Raw genomic sequence first — 19,737 nt, forward strand, 5'->3', positions numbered from 1 at the left:
GCTGATTTCCAGGGCACTGCACCACTTCACACCAGTTGAGGATCTGGCCCATAAAGCTGTTACAAACAGAGATCCTCATCCATTCCCTGGGCTTGGCACTGGGCACACGGTGACTGTGACAGGGTCCCCAGGCTGCAGCCTGGGACTGTGGGACCGTGTGCCCCCTGAACTCTCTCCAGCCTGGGTTGCCTTTCACAATGCCTTGCTAGAGACCAGCATCAACCCCTCCAGGCGCTGGGATCACTCAGCACAACTGCACGTGGAGACCCAACACCCAGCTAGATTGCATGAATGCTCCCAGAGCCACTCATGAATCACACAGGAAAAGGCACCAGCCAAATCCTCCCAGCCTTGCACCTCAGGAATATACCGTCCTGCACTGCTCAAGATGAGCCGTGCAAATTTATTAATTGGTTCACCACTTCCTCAATGGAAAGTGGATATACACCAGCCTTCGCAAAACCTCAGCAGGTTTGCCACACACTTCATACAAACTCACTGGTAAAGATAAACAGTAAAACAAATTTGACTACAAAAGATAGATTTTAAGTGATAGGCAAAAAGTCAGAGTCAGTTACCAAAAGAAAATAAAATATAAGCACACAGTCTAAACCCTCAACCCTGTTAGACTGGGTAACATCTAGATGAAGCAGTTTTTCTCACCCACTGGATACTGCAGTTCCTAGTATACAGATTTCACCCTTAAAGTCTGGGCCAGTCTCCTCTGTTTAAGTCTTCTCAGTGTCCTTGTTGCTTGCAGCATGGGTGGGGGCAGGAGAAAGGCGAATCATGGGCCTGCTCTGTTGTATTTTATACCCTCAGTCCCACGTGCTTGGGGAACACACAAGTCCAGGCATGTCTGGGGGGCATTGCTGGGTCTCCAGGCAAGGTTGAGCAATTCCCCTGGTGTGGTCTCGTGCCGGTGAGTCATTGAATTGTAGTTCCCTTGCTGGACAATGGCTGGTGATGGGTTGTTTGACACCCCGCTCGGGTGTGGGTCGCTTTCCCTGCTGTTGCCTCTGGGGAGCTAATATCTGGCTGATTCCCCCAACTTACAGCATGTTTTAGTGACACCTATACATGGTTTATATGCAAGATCACAATTGTATATAAATGAGGAACATGGGGGTTACAGGGCGCTCCCCCAAGGGACAGAATGTCACAGTGACCTTGCTTGTGATATTAATAAGTGGTCAGAAAAGCACCATCCCAACAGCCTGGTGCCTCCATCCCAGCTGGAAACGAGTCTGTTTTGAGATCCCGTGGATACCTGCATTGCTCAGTCTGTTCTGACCAACCTCCTCTACTGTGTCCCCCTTAGTAAAGGGGAACTGATGGACTTTTTGCTGGCCACTGCCTGTGTCTCGGGTTGTGTTGTTCCCTGCCCTCTGCCAGGTGATGGTGGTGTCACGTTTTGCAGGGAGAGACTTCTTGCTCATACATTTGCGATTGGGCTTTGAAGCTGCATGTGCTGCTGTTCTAGCCTGTTCTGGTAGGAACAGAAGGGAGATGATCAGAGATGCATCTCCAATTCTACGTGCAGCCCTCACCAGTCTGCCCTTATTTATTAGGACTGGATCCCTGAGGACATATCCGCTATTATCTTCGTGTCCTGTTTACCTCGTTCAGAGTCTGCACTTAACCATTTATCTCAGCCCGCAGTTCAGTTCACGCCACCCCCCAGAAATGATGTGAGTAGTACTGAGGGTCTGCCTAGGAACCGCAGCAGCAAGGAAATTAACAGCCAGTGTCCCACTAGGGCCAATGGGTTACAGTAGAAACCCCTTGTGGTTTCCTGTCCTCTTGTGAATCCCCTTGATCCTGTGGGATTGCCCTCCTCCGGGGCTGGTGGGAGGGGTCTCTTGTATTTTGATTTGTGACTCATGGAAATAAAACTAGTGTCCAAGCTACCAAATTATATATCATGCTCCCGTTTTGCTCATAGCTCGTGAGTTGCCCTGAACTGAGACTAACTGGTAACCTATGGGCCTTGACCCAGAAGCTGTATGTTTGGAAATGTTAAGAAGGCTCATTTGCACTGCTGTGAAAATGACCAGGTTTGTGCAGTGACTCATGCTTCTAAAACACTCAAATGCTTGCTTGTTGCAATTTTGGCAACTCCTTCAGTTCTCGTTAAGTGCACCAGTCACCTGCAAACTTGAATTGTCCACGCACATCCATTTCTGAGTTAAAGGAACTCCCCAAACAGTCTCTTTTGTTTGTTCAGGGCAGCGATGTTGGTTTAAACTTTCATTTTTTTCCAATAAATTTAGCCCAAAGCCCTCATCCCTTCCCTCCGGGGGTGAGCTCTCTTGTCAAATTCAGTCGTGGAATGAATTTTTAAGCTGCAGCTCGGTGAAACCTGCTGGATTGCCAGCCCTGGAGACTGAACTCCTCTCGCCACAGAACAGATACCGCATGACAGCAGCAGTGCAGAACCACTGCTCTCCTCCGCTGTGCCCCAGCCCTGATCTATAGGGAATGCTTTTTGATGGCTGCCTAGTCAGTCCTTGGCCTCTCCTCCAGCAAACGGGTACGCGTTACAGCAGCGGCTTTTAGGATGCGAATGGCTGTCTGCTATGGACGAAGACCCACCGACTGGTTTCTCATAGACCATGAAACAGCTGTCAGATTGTAACAACTTCCAGCCCAGCTGGGCTGTATTCCACCCAATAGCCTGAAGGTGAAAGGCTGGTTCCAATTACCTGAACCATCTAGTCCCTCATGAGCCACAGTTCCAAGTCTCTAAAAATAGGATATGTGGTACAAAAATCCCACTGGCAGGCCCTTAACTATGCTCTGAAGCAGAGTCATTTTGACACAATAGATGCTAGACCATTAATAGCATTCCTATATAGAATGAACAGGCTTTCTTTTTTCCTGTCTGCCTCGAGCCACAGCACATTTAGCTGGGAGTTGACTGAATGCCTGTTAAGAGAGAGCGTCCGAGAACAGATCTGAAGTAGTCTTGAGGAGATCTTGTATGGAATAACTTGTAAAAGAAAAGGAATATATATGTAGACAACATTCTGTGGAAGCAACATCAATCATACAACCTTCCGAGTTCTTTCTTAGTCAATGGTCCTTTAAGAAAACCAGTTATTTTTTTCAATTCCATTCAGAGCACACTTCCAATAACTGGATCCGAAAAGAAAATGTTTGTTTGAAATCCTACAAGTCAAAGTGGCTGCGTATTCCGTGGGTGTGGGATTGCAAGGGGTCCTTGGTTAGCATCAGGAACCAAGTGGAAAAAAGTCACAAAAGCAGTTTTCTTAAGGAAGCTATTTTTCAGTGTCTGAGATTTTTTTAAATCAGTGGGTGTTTTTTCAATACTTTCTAGTACTCAAGCACTTTCTTAATGCATTTACATGCTGCTCCTGCTCTGGGTTACTTGGGTGTGAAACAGACAGTGAAATGGAAGTGAAGTGGAGTGTTGCATACATTCATGGCTAAACATTTGCTGATGGGTCCACTGATGCATTCAGCAGACAACCCTGTTACCTAACTTAGGCTGACTAATGTTTAAACAGAACTGTCTGATTTTTATCCTCTTCAGTTTATCTCTGCACTCAACATCTCTCTGTTTCCATTCTCTCTAACCCTCAGACCAACACTGGCATTCAGAAGAACTTGGAGATCGAAATCATTGAGTACCGGTTTAAAACCTCATTCTTTGATATATTTGTAAGTATGCTAAACAGCCAAAGGGAAAGACATTTCTCTCTAAGATAGTGGCAAGGTGGCTTAATGGATAGGGCACTGGCCTGGAATTCAGAAGCCCTGGTTTCTGTGCCTAGCTCTGCACTGACCTGCTGAGGGACCTTGGGCCGTTCGTTCCCCTCCCACCTCTTGTCTTGACCATTTAGTCCGTGCCCTGAAGATCTTACTGTGTCTTGCTCTGTCTGTGCGGCACCCTGCATGTTCAGTTTGGCATGAGTGTAATGGAAATAGTAATGACTCTCTCCTTATCTGTGCCTTTTTTGTTTTTTAAAGGTCTTGGCTTTTTTCCGGTTTTCTGTGTTACTTCTGGGCTATGCACTCTTAAAACTGCGCCACTGGTGGGTCATCGCGGTAAGGAATCCATTTCCTGTTGTTGATGTATTGGACTTTTTCTCTCTTTAAACTGAAGCTGGCATGTAGATTTGTGTAACTGTCTTCCCTTTTCCAGTTCACTACACTGGTGTCCAGTGCCTTCCTCATCGTGAAGGTCATCCTGTCTGAGGTCAGTTGCTCTCAAGGGCTCTAATGGGAGATTTTGTTTTGTCTCATGCTGTGACTTCCCAGCTTGTGTAAACTCCCCGTGGCTTTCTTTTCCTCCCCCAGCTGCTAGCCAAGGGGGCTTTTGGGTACTTACTTCCCATCGTCTCTTTCGTTATCGCCTGGCTAGAAACTTGGTTCCTGGATTTTAAAGTCCTATCTCAGGAGGCGGAAGAGGAACGATGTAAGTCACTTTCCTTCTTTGCGGCTGGAGCGAACAAACCGGCCGGGGCTTTGGCAGCAGTTTGTCACCAGGTGGTGTGTGGGAAGGGGAACCAGGATTAGAAGTTATCTCCAGGCAGGTTATGGAGATCAGTTGCTCGGCTGACTTGGTTATGGTATAGAAATGCCTTCCCAGGGAGACAATCCCAGCTGCTAAAAGGACCCTTACCGTAAAAGGAGAGCGGCAGAATAAGAACCAGTAGTTGGAAGTTTAAAGTCAGGCCAATTCAAATTAGAAATAAGGCCTTAACATTTAACAGCGAGGGTCATTAGCCACTGGCACAATCTCCCAAGGGGAGAGTTGGATTCTCCATCTCTTGAAGTCAAGACCGTGCGCCCTTCTGGAAGAGATGCTTCAGCCAACCCCCTGTTGTTGGGATCAGCACAGGGGAGACTGGCTGAAATTCTCCAGCCTGGGCTATATAGGAGTTCACGCTGGATGATTGAATGGGCCCTTCTGGCCTCAAACACTAGGACTTTTTCCAAGGTGCTGAGTACCCACAGGTCCCATGGACGTTAGTGGGAGTGGAGAGTGCTGACCCTGACTGAAAATCAGGCCCACGTGCTCAGCCCAGGGTCCCACTCTGACCTGTAGCTCTCCAAAGGAGCTTCTCATCTCACTCTCGTCTTCCAAACGGGCAGAGTGTGTGTGGGGGGGGAATGGCGTCTAAACCAGGAAGAATTTGTCGAGTGAGACTTGATCACAAATGCATCGATGGGCTGGGAAAAACCAGAGGACGTTTGGGTCTTGTGAGGAGGTTTTAAGATGAAAAATGAGCAAGTGTTTAATGCCTCTATTGGATTAAGAGCGTGTTCTGGATTGCTTCGAGGGAAAGCTTTTATTTAATTAGGCGCTTAATCACCTTTGGATTTGACAGGCAAAAGAGTTCATTGATCTCCATGTAGATAAAGTGCTGTGTCTCAAATGAAAAGTGAGGGAACAGGGATTGAAAGCTCCTTCTAGGCTGGGCTGTGGGTCCCAGTACAGAGCTGTGTTCCAAGGGTTAGTTAACTGGGGTAGCTTAACCTGGATGAATGTTAGGAGTAAACTCTGGCTTCTGTATATATTTACACTTTGTGTCTCTTGGTTCCCTAGGGTACTTGGCAGCGCAGGCCGCAGCCTCCCGGGGCCCTCTGCTCTATTCCGGAGCCCTCTCTGACGGGCAGTTCTATTCCCCTCCGGAGTCCTTTGCAGGTGACGAATGTTTTTGCCTCTTCTTGGCATGCGGTGACCTTTGTATGTGGGTTGAGTTGCTTTCTCAGCTTGTTCCGCTTGCAGGATCCCCTGGGTTTCCTTTTCCCTGTTATTGCCTCTCAAAGTTCCTCGCTGAGCTGTGCCTAATTAGACCGACCTTTTGAGCAGTGTTACAGCACAGTGCTGCGAACTCCCCTTTGCTTCCAGTGTCGGGGGAAGGTTATGTTGTGTAGCTGCTTTTGTGCCCAGCTGTGGGATCGGAAAGCGATTGTCAGGAGGTGGAGAAGTAGCCACTTACTTTGCATTTGATGCCTGACTTTCCTGTGCTACCAAAATCCATTCTCAGCTGTGTTTAAACCAAAGCTCCAGGCTTTGGGACACAGGGTTTGAAATGCACAGTCGGAGGTTGCTCTGGGAAGAACAAAGGCCTCACCCTGGACACCCAAAGAGCTAGTGTGAACTGCACAACTTGCTGCAAAAAAGGGTGTTTTCAGAGGGGACTGCGTTGGGGCAGGGGGATTGGCACATTTCCCATGGTAACCGCTGTTGCTGCTCCTGTAAGAGAACACACAGACTATCCTGCATGAATCTGTGCATCTGGAGGGTGAAGTGGGGTGGGGTGGGAGGGAGGGCTGACCCGATGTGGGCCCTCCCCTTCATAAAATCATCCCAGCAGGATCTCTAGCTTCCTCCCAACTCTGTACCTTTCTTTAGGATCGGACAACGAGTCTGATGAAGAAGGTGTGGGGAGGAAAGCGTTAACAGCCCAGGTAAATGGAGGAGCGGTGATCTTGCCATTTTAGAGACCCACTTTTGCCACCATTAGTTCCGAGCGTCTCTCAGTGTCTGGCTCTGATAGCTGCCCAATGCATGTTGACATGAGGGTCCGCTGATTACACCAGCACGTACCCATCAGGGTGCTGAATAAATCGAGGGGTGAAAGGGGACAGAATCTTTCTTCTTCTCCTCTCAGAACTGAAGGTCACGAAATATGTTGCTTGCTGCCAAGAAACATGGGCAAATCATTCCCCTAGCCGAGCGATGTTGCTCATGTGCTCTGGGAAAAACTGCTCTGATTCAGTATCCAGTCACCCCTCATGTGCAGCATTAGTTACTTTCCCCTTCACCCCCCTCCTGTAGTTGGCTTTTAAAGGCGTCTGTGGTCCTTCCTGCTCCCTCCAGTTTCCTTTGCTCTTAGTGGTTACATGGTGACTTTGCTGACGGAGGAAGGGGGTATTGACTCCACTATCTTGTCAAATTCCAGCTTGGGTAACAGCCTTCTACCTCCCTAACGTCCCACTGTAGTTTCACTTGGACACAAGATTCTTCACATCCTTTCCAAAACAGCTGTGTAGCTAAGCAGCTGCTGGTTCACCCCAGAGGTGGCTGCAGCTCAGTGGGAGGAGAAGTGATCTCATTGTGCTTTGTACCATTTCATCTGGCAAAAATGGTGGGGGACTCTCTCGGGATGAAAGGTATCACAACTGTGGAGAGACGCAGCTGGGCCTGCTAGGTGCAGCACGCTTGCCTCTGCCACCCGAATGAAAGGAGGATATCTGTAGCAGGCACAGTAGTGGAAAGTCCCTTCCTCTGTTGCCCAGCCACTAGGATGCAAAATCGCTCGTTCGCACACTCAGGATCATGACTGAAGGGAGCAGTAAATCGATTGCGTTTTCTCCTAGGAGAAGGAATACGTCCAACAAGGCAAAGAAGCAATGGAGGTTGTGGATCAAATCCTCGCCCAGGAGGAAAACTGGAAATTTGAAAAAAACAATGCAAGTATTTCCCCTCTTTGCCTGCAGAAAGCACAGAGGGGCTAGCCCAGAACGATGGGGCTTTCAGAACCGGGTTACACCAGGAAAAATTAACAAGCGTTACAATGACATGATTCAATTAGGAATCTTATTCCAGTTCAGTTAAATGTAAATCGCCTCTTATTTAATTAAACGTTCAATTACCTTCGTGTTTGACAGGAGAGGGAACCCATCAGTCTTTTCCCCACCACCACCACCCCAGCCACAGGCAGGCAGAGGAGTGTGGTTAGCCTTTAATTGCAGTTATGGTGTGGAACTGCGGTTGACCGAGTGGAAAAGGATCAAAGGCATTTGTTGGGGAGTGAGTGGTGCCATCTTGAAAAACACCATGCCCGGCATTAAGGGAGCTGTCCCATGCAATAGACTCCTTCCCTTTGCTACGCATCGAGCTACAGATTCATCCCATTTCTGTGTCTTGTCACGCTTATGCCACAGCGTGTTGCATTCTGTCTGCAGCCATCTATACACATGGATTTTTTGGAAGTGTGTTAAAATGCAGCTGGAGACAGTCTTCACTTCCTGTCCTAAACTTGCTGCACAGTGTCGAGCTGTACTTTTAAAAGGTCCCGCCATGGAGGGGGGTTGCGTTTCAGTGCTGACTCTAGTGATGGCAGCGGGACTCCCTGTTGTGCAGTCTGGCTAGTGACACAAGTCTAAAATGTGCTTGGAGATCCTGGGGTGAAAGGTCTTACAGGCGCGTGAAGTATTGTGCATGTGAAGTGTGACTTGACTGTCTCTTGCATAGGAGTTTGGCGATGTTGTTTACACCATTGAAATTCCTTTCCACGGCAAGACCTTTATTTTGAAGGTAAGGACCTATGGCCTCTACCTCCTGGCTTGGTAAAGTGCAGATTTGTTGTAGCGGCATAACCCATGTGCAGTAACTGCTTAATGCCCCGGCACAGCTGGACACTCGTGCTGTTCTGTGGCTACCGCAATACGGGTCAAACTGCAACATGTGGCATTGTAAAGCCCATTCCACTGGCTGGTGGGACTTTCGGTGATACAACTCCGCTGCATTCTTGCACTGAGCTCTGTTCTACTGCCCGGATAACACCTAGGCTTGCCATCCAAAACTAGACCAATCCAACCCCCCACAAATACACTGGCATCCAATGGCAGATAGATGGACCAGGTGACCAAAGAATCCTGTTCCAACCCCAGCTTCCAGGACTACAAGAAGATAGCGACTGCCTGTCCAGCAAGATCAGGGTTGATCCCACTTCAGATGCAATCGGGCATGAACAGATGTTGGAAAGTGACTCACTGTAGTGGCTTGGCTATAAGCAATCTCTTAATGAAGGCCCATTGCTGTGGTGACTTCTCTTTGTGTCAGTACGTACGTTGCCACGCTTGCAAGAACTGCACGTGAAAAGACTCTTAATGACCGGAGATCTGGGTGACCCCATGTTACTGCATTATCCCTCTGCCTCTAAAGACCCACCCGAGGCTTCAGATGAATGCGAGTGTTTCATTTTTGCTGACGCACTTAGTAGCCTTCCGTGAACCACCTGAAACAGCTGCCCGCTTCGGTATAAGCGGTAGACGCCGGAGTAGCCCAGGGGTGGAATAGCAGGGATTGTTCTGTTCAGGATGGAAGTATGCTATTCCTGTCTGGCTGCAGCCAGTAGTTCTGCTAGCGCTTCTCATGAGCACTTGTTTCACTCCATTGGTTGTCCCTAATGATCTTTAGCTTGTGCTGTTGAATACACGCCCCAGGGAAGGCAACTGGGGCAAACTGTTAACTGTCTCGTCCTTTTCTCAGGCCTTCATGCAGTGTTCTGCTGAAACAGTCTACCAGGAGGTGATTCTCCAACCTGAGAGGATGAGCCTGTGGAATAAAACGGTGGCAGCTTGCCAGGTAAGTGCTTTGTGGAGATGGCATTTTAATAACCCTTTGGGGCTGGAACTTCCCAGCACAGAGCCTGCTGCATGCAGCGTCTGGCCCTGCAGGAGCTGGGTTGGCTGCATGTGTAATCCCGATGCATTGCTCATCCAGGCAGTCGGAACGTGCCGAAGTAGCTAGTTGCACCAAAAGCCCCAGGGAGCGGGCCGAGGCGCAGAGCCAAGGTCGTTCTTGCTGCCCTGGCTTGGAGGCACTTACTCATCCTAGGTAGTTGCTGTGTCCAGGATGCGAAGGAAATGCCTGCTCGCTAGACAGAAGGCAAACGTGGTCATACTAATGCTGGACTCTCCAAGGCCTGTATTCGTCAGATCTGCCGCTAAAAGCTCTTCACTTGTTTTGGATCCATGAGCAATTTTGAGGGAGGCTCCTTATTCCTAGCTGTTGGCATGTACGGATCTCCAGGCAGGTGAGGGAAACATCTCTTATTCTGTCCTTCTTTCACTCAGATCTTACAGCGGGTTGAAGATAACACCATTATCTCCTACGATGTTGCAGCAGGATCTGCAGGGGGTGTAGTGTCACCCAGGTGAGTTTATTCCACTCCGATGCCTAGTCAAACAAGCACCTAGAATACGTCAAGGAGATTTTGTGTGAGGGAGCTCCAGGCCAACCATCATCTTATGCACGAAACATACAATGGGTCCAAGAGGGCACTTCTAACCTGCCCTATGGGTGGGTAACATAGTGTGGTATGTAGTGTAATGACTTGCCCAAAATTGATTGCCAAGCCAGGACAAGAACCAGGAGTCTTGGCTCCAAGCCTCTGTCCGAGTCACTAAATCCCTGGTCTGTCCCTTTAATAACCATAAATGTACATAGTGTCTCCATGTTAAAATATTTCCGCCACACCTTTGCCATAGGGCTTAGATTGACTGTTGGGCCTTCCATGTCTGTGCATCCTAAAGCTCCCATGCAGACCCCAGAGCAGTTGCTTTCCCCTTTATTTTCGTAGGGACTTTGTAAACGTGCGTCGCATTGAAAGAAGACGAGACTGCTATATTTCCTCAGGGATGTCAACCACTCACGCTTTGAAGCCTCCGCTGTCCAAATACGTCAGGTAAGAGTTTTGATTTGGGCACAGGGAAATGTCTAATTTTTCTTACAGCACACGCTGCTGTATAATATTCTATGATCAGTGCAAAGAGACGCTTGAGTTTAAAAAAAGGTGGGAGGGAGTTTCTTGTCACTGTTTAAAGGAAACTTCTGCGTTACAAAAACTCTGACAGGCCATCTGTCTGCAGAACCGTATTCTACTTCCTGTGTTCCTCTTCCTTTGTTTAAAGAACAATTGGTGTGGAACCGGCATGAGGTCAGCAGCAGCTCGGGTTGAGGCAGTGGGGGCAGGGTAGGGGGGGGACCCTGACCGACTCCGCATCCCGTGGCTGTGGAATTAGGGACAGTTGCAACTTCAAAGGGGGGCTAAGCAGCCGAGCGCCTCCTGTGTTTTGTTTGTTACGCATGTGCCCTTTCGGTCTCTCCTGCCTGGCCTTAGTTTTAATAAAGGCCCAGGGCACAGAGAGCCGGAGCAGGAGGTGTAACCAGAGTGCGCTTCCATACGGAGCCTCTCTCAAAGCACTCGCCAAGCTCTCTGGCATTTCTCTGCTCCAGACTCCAGTGGCCGGCTGCCTTGTGATGCATTAATCTGGGTTTGAATCTCTTCCAACAAGGCCCCTTTGTTACAGTCAGGGCTAGCGACCAGCTCAGCTGCTTCTCGGACTTTGTTTTTCTGAGTGATCTGATTAAAGGAATTGACATTTAACTCGCAGGCTCGGTAATTGCCTCAGTCTATTTAGGTGCTGGGGCTTTTCAGGCCTCGAGCACCTTGTTCAGGCCCTGTCCAGCGGAAATCCCCGGCGCGTCGCAGAGCTGGGAAGTGACCCGCATCTCCTTTGCAACATACCTGGATGGATGGGGGCCTTTCGCCTCTTAGTCACAGATCTGGCACATATCAGTAGGGATCGGTCGGTATCTACCCCGCAAAGCAGACCACGAGCAGGGAAGGGGAGGCTGCCCGTGCAGTACCTGTCCTGACCATGGAGGGTTTCTCTCTCTCCGGCTCTCAGCAACGTGGGACCTTTTCACCAGCATCTGCATTCGAAAAGGGTTTGCCTTTCAATATCCTGCAAAGGCAGTGCTGGTGAGACAGGCCCCACCGCCAGCCGCTGGAGCAGTGGTTCTCAACCTGCGGCCCAGTCAGCACACAGCCGTGGTCCATGTGACATCCTCCCTGCCATACAGGTAGTATGTATATTGTGTGGATGTGGCCCACGTGTGGCCTACAATGGTAACTAGGTTGAGAACCACTGCCCTGGAGACCGAAGGCCCTCTCTGTCTGCAGAGCAGAGCCCAAGCAGCAGGACTGCAAGGCAGCATTTGCCAACGTGAGCTAATCCTGCCATAGCGCCCCCAGCAGGTACAGGGAGGCGTCTTCTCGGCCCATTCGTGTCTGTCTCTCTGCTGGTGCCAGTGGAGGTAGCAGGGCGTGATGTGATGTGGAAACGCCTACTAGGCCCCACCAAGTCCCTTCCCACAGGCCACTGGACCTCGCTTAGCTCTTCCCGTGGGAAATAAAAGCTGAAGGTGTGGGATGAGCGGGAATCTCACATGGCAGCTGAAGATGCGGCGTTCTCTCTGGCCGCAGAGCTAGCGAGCTCCTTCCCGGTTTGTTTCCCAGTTAGGTTTGCCCAAGGACTGCTCCAGCTCTGACATCCTGCCTCTCAGTGCCCCCAAGTGCAGTAATGGATCATTTGAACGTACCGGTGTCTTTGCGCTGCATGGGCGCGTTCAGGATCCAGGCTGCATGCGTGTGTATCCGCCCAGGAGTGTGTGCATGTGACATGGTGTCTTCAGAGCCTCACAGCTGTGCAATCTTTGTGCTCTTCCTTTTCCAAGGGGTGAGAACGGGCCAGGAGGCTTCATTGTACTGAAATGTGCCAACAATCCCAAAGTTTGCACCTTCATCTGGATCCTCAACACGGAGCTCAAGGTAAAGTGGGTTCCACGTCGGCGTGTGCCTCGCACAGAGCACAAGGTGGAGAGTCTGCCTCGCGGCTCTGCCAGTATTTGCAAGCAGTGAGATCTAATCCCCACCCAGGAGAACTCAAACCTGTGGTGCAAACGGTGCAACCAAACCCATCTCCTCATGGGCCTGTTCCCCAGAGGCAGCCGGATCACACCCTGCCACAAAGCCCTTGAGGACTGACACGTGGGTGTATCGGGCGCTTTCAGAAATGATCTTGGGGACCCAGCTTGGGACACTTTAACAGGGCCTGATTCTTCCAACGGTGTGTGCTGAGCCCTTTCGGAACATCTGGCCCCTTTCAGATGTGCCGAACTGGCCCCCCCCAAATCACTGCTGATTCCTAAAAATCTTGGCCATAAATCTGAGCTCTCGGTGCAGAATAGACTGGCCGGGAGAAGAATTGTTTGTCTTTTTTGTACTGCTTGGGTACCAGAAGTCAACTGTCCTCATGCAGGTGTCTTGCTGTCCCAAAGCTTGCCCACCTTTGTGTCCGTGGCCGCCAGTAACCTGCAATGGAAACAGCCTCCCCTCGCACGCTTAGTGTCTGCACGCGTGGAGCAAGGCGCCTTAAACACGGCGAGTGACTCCGAGCTGGAGTTATTGGCTGCGCTGCTGGGTTCGCTCCCTGCTGTCCGCTCGGACGAGGGCAGCATACAAAAGAGCTGCGTGCCGGGGGCTGGTGGGAGGTGAGACGAGGCCCACCTGCCGAGCACTCCCATTATTGACGTGGTAACCCACCGCTGCAGCAGGGAAGCACAAAGTCCTCATTCATCGGGGCGCTTGGCCTGCGCCCTCTCCCCCTGCCCCCTCCAGGGGAAGTCGGTCGGCTGTTCTGTTGCTCGTAACATGACTGAAAAGCACTTGCAAAATCAACCGTCCTGCTGGGGTATCAAACGTGGGGATAGAGCCGAGAGCAGCAAAAAACAGCTGTTGTGTCCAGTGCTCTGTGTCTGGGTTTCCTTTATGGGAACTGGCTCTGGAGTTTGTCCAGCCTCTAAAGAAATCGGCCGTTTGCACAGTTCTATGAGACAGGCCCTCAGCCCCTGCTAGCTGCTGTCTGTGAGGGAGAAACTTCTGTAGCAGCCAAGCTATTCGGAATTGCCCATTAGCCAGCTCTCGCCTGACCCTGAGGCATCTGGGGCTAGCCACTGTCTGAGACTGGCTACCGAGCCAGGTGGACCCACAGGGTCCTGGTCAATGACTGGCTACCGGGGTGGTACAGCAGTGCAAATACGTCATAGTACCCTGCGGAACGACCTCCCACCAAACACCCGCTCAGCCCCTTCCGTGCAGTCCCCACAGGGACGGGCTGGCAAAATGGGCCTTGGAGCGTGCCCTTGACCTGGGCCTTGGTGGGGATCCACACGGGATCCCGTGGTGAATTATTGCTGTTATTCATAGAATCATAGAATCATAGAATATCAGAGTTGGAAGGGACCTCAAGAGGTCATCTAGTCCAACCCCCTGCTCAAAGCAGGACCAATTCCCAGCTAAATCATCCCAGCCAGGGCTTTGTCAAGCCGGGCCTTAAAAACCTCCAAGGAAGGAGACTCCACCACCTCCCTAGGTAACGCATTCCAGTGTTTCACCACCCTCCTAGTGAAATAGTTTTTCCTGATATCCAACCTGGACCTCCCCCACTGCAACTTGAGACCATTGCTCCTTGTTCTGTCATCTGCCACCACTGAGAACAGCCGAGCTCCATCCTCTTTGGAACCCCCCTTCAGGTAGTTGAAGGCTGCTATCAAATCCCCCCTCATTCTTCTCTTCTGGAGACTAAACAATCCCAGTTCTCTCAGCCTCTCCTCATAAGTCATGTGCTCCAGACCCCTAATCATTTTTGTTGCCCTCCGCTGGACTCTTTCCAATTTTTCCACATCCTTCTTGTAGTGTGGGGCCCAAAACTGGACACAGTATTCCAGATGAGGCCTCACCAATGTCGAATAAAGGGGAACGATCACGTTCCTCGATCTGCTGGCAATGCCCCTACTTATACAGCCCAAAATGCCGTTAGCCTTCTTGGCAACAAGAGCACACTGTTGACTCATATCCAGCTTCTCGTCCACTGTGACCCCTAGGTCCTTTTCAGCAGAACTGCTACCTAGCCATTCGGTCCCTAGTCTGTAGCAGTGCATGGGATTCTTCCGTCCTAAGTGCAGGACTCTGCACTTGTCCTTGTTGAACCTCATCAGGTTTTTTTCTGCCCAATCCTCTAATTTGTCTAGGTTATTGATGATCTGTTTTGCAGTAACGTCTAGGAGCCGCAGTCACGGACCAGCACCCATTGCGCAAGGCATTGCACAAACACAGGAGACAGCCTGCCTCTGCCTCACCTTCTGCCCTCAGCCCCCTCCGTTGGGTGAGGACTAGTCTGAATGCCACTGCTGCTGGCTACTGCCACAGTTTGACACAGGGCACCTGAGGACTCAAACCATGCAGGGTTTTTATAGACCTCAAAACACTTCAAGTTGCACCCAAAAGCAGCCCGAAGCAGTTGGGAGCTGTCACCTCTTTGCGGTGATTCTCGCCAATCCGCCAGACAGGGCCCGTCCTGTTACCGCACTGATGCGGTTGTTTAAAAAGGCTCTGAGATGCTCTGGTTAATACTCTGTGGAACCCACCTCGAGCGGCCACAGAGACCTGTGCTGCAAACGTGGTGGTGGCTTCGAGTGGGACTTAAAACAAGCAATGCCTCTGAGACACGGTCCGTAGCGCAGCTTTCCCCAGGATAGGAACCAGGTACAATCTTCGCCAGCAAATTAAACCCCGTGTTCCCGTTTTGTTGTTGTTCTATAGGGTCGGCTTCCCCGTTACCTTATCCATCAAAGCCTGGCGGCTACCATGTTCGAGTTTGCGTTCCACCTGCGGCAGCGGGTCAGCGAGGGGTCGGGCAGGCCTTGAGCAGCAGCGTCCGACCCTCCACGGGACAGTCCTTTACCCTCTCGCAACGCAGAGCAGGGAACAACTTCCAAGGAGCTGGAGTGAGCCTGCCACGGAGCCGCCTGCGTGGAATGCAGACCTCTTCCTTCCCCCCAGGAAGGGCTGAGCCAGACCACGTACCAGGGAGGTGGCTATCCCGGCAACAGTACTAACACTGGAGCAACCTTTGCAGGAATGCAGAAAGGGGGGTGGACGCCTTGAGAGGCCTCAGTCCCTCCCCACTCCCGCAGATCCCTTTCTCTTCACCCCTCCAATCAAGGATCAAACTAACTGAGCCGCTACGGGAATCAATGGAGCCTTTTGTGATTTTAAACGTGTGCCACCCCCCTTTATTGATCACTTTGTTTTCCCTTGCCAGACCCAGCGGAGGTGGCAGTTTCTGGCTGGCTAAGCCCTCCACTGCCCCAATTTGTCTCCAGTCCTTTTTTAAAATATTCTGATAATTGGGTGTGGCTTTCATCCGTCTGGAGCTCCTGTATTTACCCAAACGCCTTGTGGAGGAGAGGGAAGGGTGGGGCCAGGCATCCCTGTTCATTTAGCTGCTGGCGAATGGTTAAAGTGGGAAATGGAGGAACTCACACCATCAGGTAGCATGTGACAGCCTTTGCTTCTGTTCTGCTCACAGGCATTGCTTTACATGGCATGGCCGGTAGCTCGCACCCTGTGGGCACTTGGCTACCCCTTGTCATTCCTCAGCTGCCAGTGATTGGGATGTGCGAACACACTGATAAGGGTATTGTCAGGCAGTGGTGGATCAGTTTAGGCCCGTGTGGTCCACAAAAGGCTGTGAAATATACCCAGGGCAGCGTCTCTGTAGGTCTAGAACAGTTCTGCAGCCCGAGCTGTGGGCATATCTGGGTCTCCGATGTGACTGGGCCTGGGGGAAGGGCACCCACAAGAGCCCACCCCTGGTAAAACACTATTCAAGTAACAGCTTCTCCAGGTCTCGAAGCTCTTTCCCTGTGGAGAAGTCGTGTCCCCCACGAGCTCCGGCGAACGGTCTCCGAGCAGTGTTCCATTGCCGTAGTTCACTGACGTACCAGCCGCGGCGCCTGTGGGCGGGGTGCTGGGGAGGGAACGGTTCTAAACTCGGAGAAGGATCGCCCGATTTGAGGAAACATTTCAGTCTGGCAACGAGTGACCTTGGCAAGTCCCTTTTGGCTGCGCAGGGCAGTCAAAGGAAGTCAACGGCTCCTGGGCCTCTGAGGCTGTGACCCCGTTTTCATAACGAAGTGCAGGAGGCCCCTGCTCTGGGGATAGACTAATGCACCTTGTGGGGGCGGGGGGAGAAAGAAGAAATACTAACCTCCACTTGTTCACTGGTTTCCACGGGGCCTGTGAAACCGATCTCCATCCTGTTTGTTCAGCTTCTTTACATATGAAAACACCGTTAACTCGCTCCCCTAACCCCGATTCCCCCCGTGCGGCGCACACAGGGACGTGAGGCTTTTGAACGATCGCCTTGCCACGAAGCGCCTTTGGGGGACCTCGTGCACCCCCCCCAGGACTGTGTGGTGAGTTCCAGGGGGAGTTGTGGTTCTTCTGCGGTGGGCGGAGGCTCCCCTTGAGCCTGGTTAGAAAGCCTGTCGCTCTAATAACCTGCTGCCTTCCCCCTGGAACCTTTGTACCTTGGCCTAATAAAAACCTACAACAGAAAAGAGCCTCTGACCCTTGTTGCCCAATGTCACGCCCCACCCCGCTGTGTTGTCATTTGAGCCTCTCAAAGCCACCTAACCTACAAGCCGCTGTAGCCCAGTGGGCGTCCTGCGTAAGCATGTGCAGGGCCGTGCGGCGTGGGGGGATGCGTGAAAGATGTTTATTGGCCAGTTAAAAGCAGACCTGGTGCATTGGGATAATGACAGAAACAAGTTGCAAGTGCTTAGATCTGCAGTAACTTTAAGCGTGATCATGAGAGGCGATGGGGCTGCCCTTCAGCCTCGCGTTTGTAGGGTTGGTTCCCTGTGTCAGGCAGCGTGGGCCAGGGGCTAGCGCAGAGGACTGGGGATCCAGCTCTGCTGTGGGACCCTGGGCAAATCAGTGTCTTTCCCTGTGCCCGGTTTCCCCACCTCTAACCCATTCCCCATCCTTTGGGTAAAGTGCTTGTGACCTTGCTGTGCCAGTGATGTAGCCAAGGGCATGGTGCAGTGACACCTGTGGCTGGTTATGAATCTGAACAGCCGGGAGACAGGCACACAGAGGGCTCCCAGGCACCTTGGCTTGCATTCTGGCAGCTTCTGTCGCTGGAGGTGCTGAAGATGATGGATCAAATTCGCCCCTGCTTTTTCCAAACGAGTCAAGTCTCTGGGGGATCACTGAAGGCTCTGGAACTGCCCCTCCGTACACCAAGGCCGCATTTGGCCCCTTGCATCCTGCTCTTTTAAACGAAGCAAAGAACTAAGAAGCCCTGAACCTGTGAAACGAACCAGACGACAACTCGGCGAAGAAGCCAGTTCAACCACACTTGGCAGCGAATCTCTCTTGCGTGAATCCTGCCCTTGCCCTTGATGTGTGCTCGCCGTGGCTGCACTGACGCTCCGGCACCTTTCTGCCCACGCCTGGCTGGTGTTGATGAAGGCGAAAGGCAGGTTGCAAATAGTCGTCCCCTAAAGGGTGTGAAGCCCTGGGGTGGGGGGAGCAGCAGCGTAAGACCTTTCCCAGGCCAGCCCCTTTAATCCTATAGTAAAATGCAGAGCCTGGGTAAGCAGGGGATGGTCCCGCTATTGTGGGGAACTTTCCTGGCTTCTGCACTTCTCCGGTGACATGGGCTGGCGAAAGGTCTCCCACTTCCTTTATCCAGAGGCCTCCCTGCCCTCGAGGACTCCCCTTCCGCTCTCCCCTGTGGCAGAGTCCTCAGAACCCCAACAAGGCTGGGCCCAGGATTCCTGGGGGCTCGACCCCCAACCTTGTCGTGGTCACTTAGGGCAGGGACTAGGGTGTCCCCACTCCGGGGGGCTCTCTGCACTGGATGCTTCCCTGACCCACTGTTCATTACATACAGTTCAAAGCAACAAGGAGTCTGGTGGCACCTTAAAGACTAACAGATTTATTTGGGCATAAGCTTTCGTGAGTAAAAACCTCACTTTCACTCACTGCATCCGAAGAAGTGAGGTTTTTACCCACGAAAGCTTATGCCCAAATAAATCTGTTAGTCTTTAAGGTGCCACCAGACTCCTTGTTGTTTTTGTAGATACAGACTAACACGGCTACCCCCGATACTTGACAGTTCAAAGCAAATACCATTTATTAAACAGCAACCGATTAAAAAAAATGGGAAAGGTTCAAGGGAAAGCCGTCACCCCGCTCTGCGGCACGGGGACATCGCAACCAGTGTCTCTGGGGTGTCAGGGCAGTTCAGTCTGTCCCTCACGCGTAGGGTGACCAGATGTCCCGATTTTATAGGGACAGTCCCAATTTTTGGGTCTTTTTTCTTATATAGGCTCCTATTACACCCCCCTCAATCCCCGTCCTGATTTTTCACACTTGCTGTCTGGTCACCCTACTCACACGTCCCAGGCCCTGGCTATGCTGCAGGGACGCTGCGGGTCGGACATTCGCTCTGGCGGTTCCCACATGCCTCAGGCTCTAGGTGGCAGGATCCTTTTTCCCAGCATTGCCCCCGCCTCATGGGGGTTATGATCCCCCCCCAAGTCTGGCCCACCAGGTGTCTTGGCCGGGGGCGTCTCCCTGCGCTGGGCCCCCTGCCCAGGGGCCCCCTCGCTCTCCCCAGCTGCTCCCCACACCTGGCTCCGGACTACTCCAGCTCCACTCTGCCCCAGCGCTGCTGCAGGTCTGCCTTCAGCTCCCTGGCCCGCTTCTCTGGCCGGCAGGGCCCTGCTCCCCGCTCAGCTCGGGCTCCTGCTCGCTTCTTAGCTCGGCCCCACGCTGTCAATCTGCCTGTCCCGTCCATCAGGCTGACCTGGAGCGTTGGCCTCTCCCCATTGCTCCTGGCGACTGTCAGTCTCAGGGTCCTGATTTCCCATCGACCCCTCCCCTTGGGGCTGGGAGCTAGCCACCAAAACCCCCGCACTGAGTTTTAGTAAGGGGCCAACAGTCCACTTACACCTGCACTGTCCCTGCCGGCTGGGAGCGCCCCGCCTGCCTGGCCCTGGCTTACCAAAGGGCCTTCAAAGCAGGGGTGACAGCCACTTGCAAGTCCCACCTACTGCAGATGGGGCCCCACCCTTCCCCCCGTCGACAGAGGGGTAACTCCGGGGCCAGGGAAAGGTGACTGCGCCCGAGGCCAGTGCATCCTGCAGTTTTTTGTCCCCTGGGGCTCCTGCTGGAAGACGGAGTAAACGGCACATGCCTCCAGCAGGATTCTGATCACCTGGCCCAGGCCCTCTCCAGTTGGGAGTGGGGCCCAGGTGCATCGAGGCAGAGG

General features: G+C 51.9%; 1 protein-coding gene across 2 annotated transcripts in view; it reads left to right on the forward strand.

The window, feature by feature from the left end:
* STARD3 (StAR related lipid transfer domain containing 3) overlaps positions 1-16,626 on the forward strand; it is a 32,384-nt gene extending 15,758 nt beyond the window's left edge. For both annotated transcript variants that reach the window (XM_034755791.1, XM_034755792.1), the window contains exons 3-15: positions 3,607-3,684; positions 3,994-4,071; positions 4,169-4,222; positions 4,324-4,441; positions 5,576-5,674; positions 6,389-6,444; positions 7,357-7,449; positions 8,234-8,296; positions 9,254-9,349; positions 9,841-9,920; positions 10,347-10,451; positions 12,287-12,380; positions 15,213-16,626. In XM_034755791.1, coding sequence (XP_034611682.1) covers positions 3,607-3,684; positions 3,994-4,071; positions 4,169-4,222; positions 4,324-4,441; positions 5,576-5,674; positions 6,389-6,444; positions 7,357-7,449; positions 8,234-8,296; positions 9,254-9,349; positions 9,841-9,920; positions 10,347-10,451; positions 12,287-12,380; positions 15,213-15,317 — 1,119 coding nt within the window. In that variant the 3' untranslated portion in view covers positions 15,318-16,626. The remainder of the gene's footprint in view (positions 1-3,606; positions 3,685-3,993; positions 4,072-4,168; positions 4,223-4,323; positions 4,442-5,575; positions 5,675-6,388; positions 6,445-7,356; positions 7,450-8,233; positions 8,297-9,253; positions 9,350-9,840; positions 9,921-10,346; positions 10,452-12,286; positions 12,381-15,212) is intronic.
* Positions 16,627-19,737: the final 3,111 nt, after the last annotated feature.

Source organism: Trachemys scripta, chromosome 23 (assembly GCF_013100865.1).
Source record: "Trachemys scripta elegans isolate TJP31775 chromosome 23, CAS_Tse_1.0, whole genome shotgun sequence".
Lineage (NCBI taxonomy): Eukaryota > Metazoa > Chordata > Testudines > Emydidae > Trachemys > Trachemys scripta.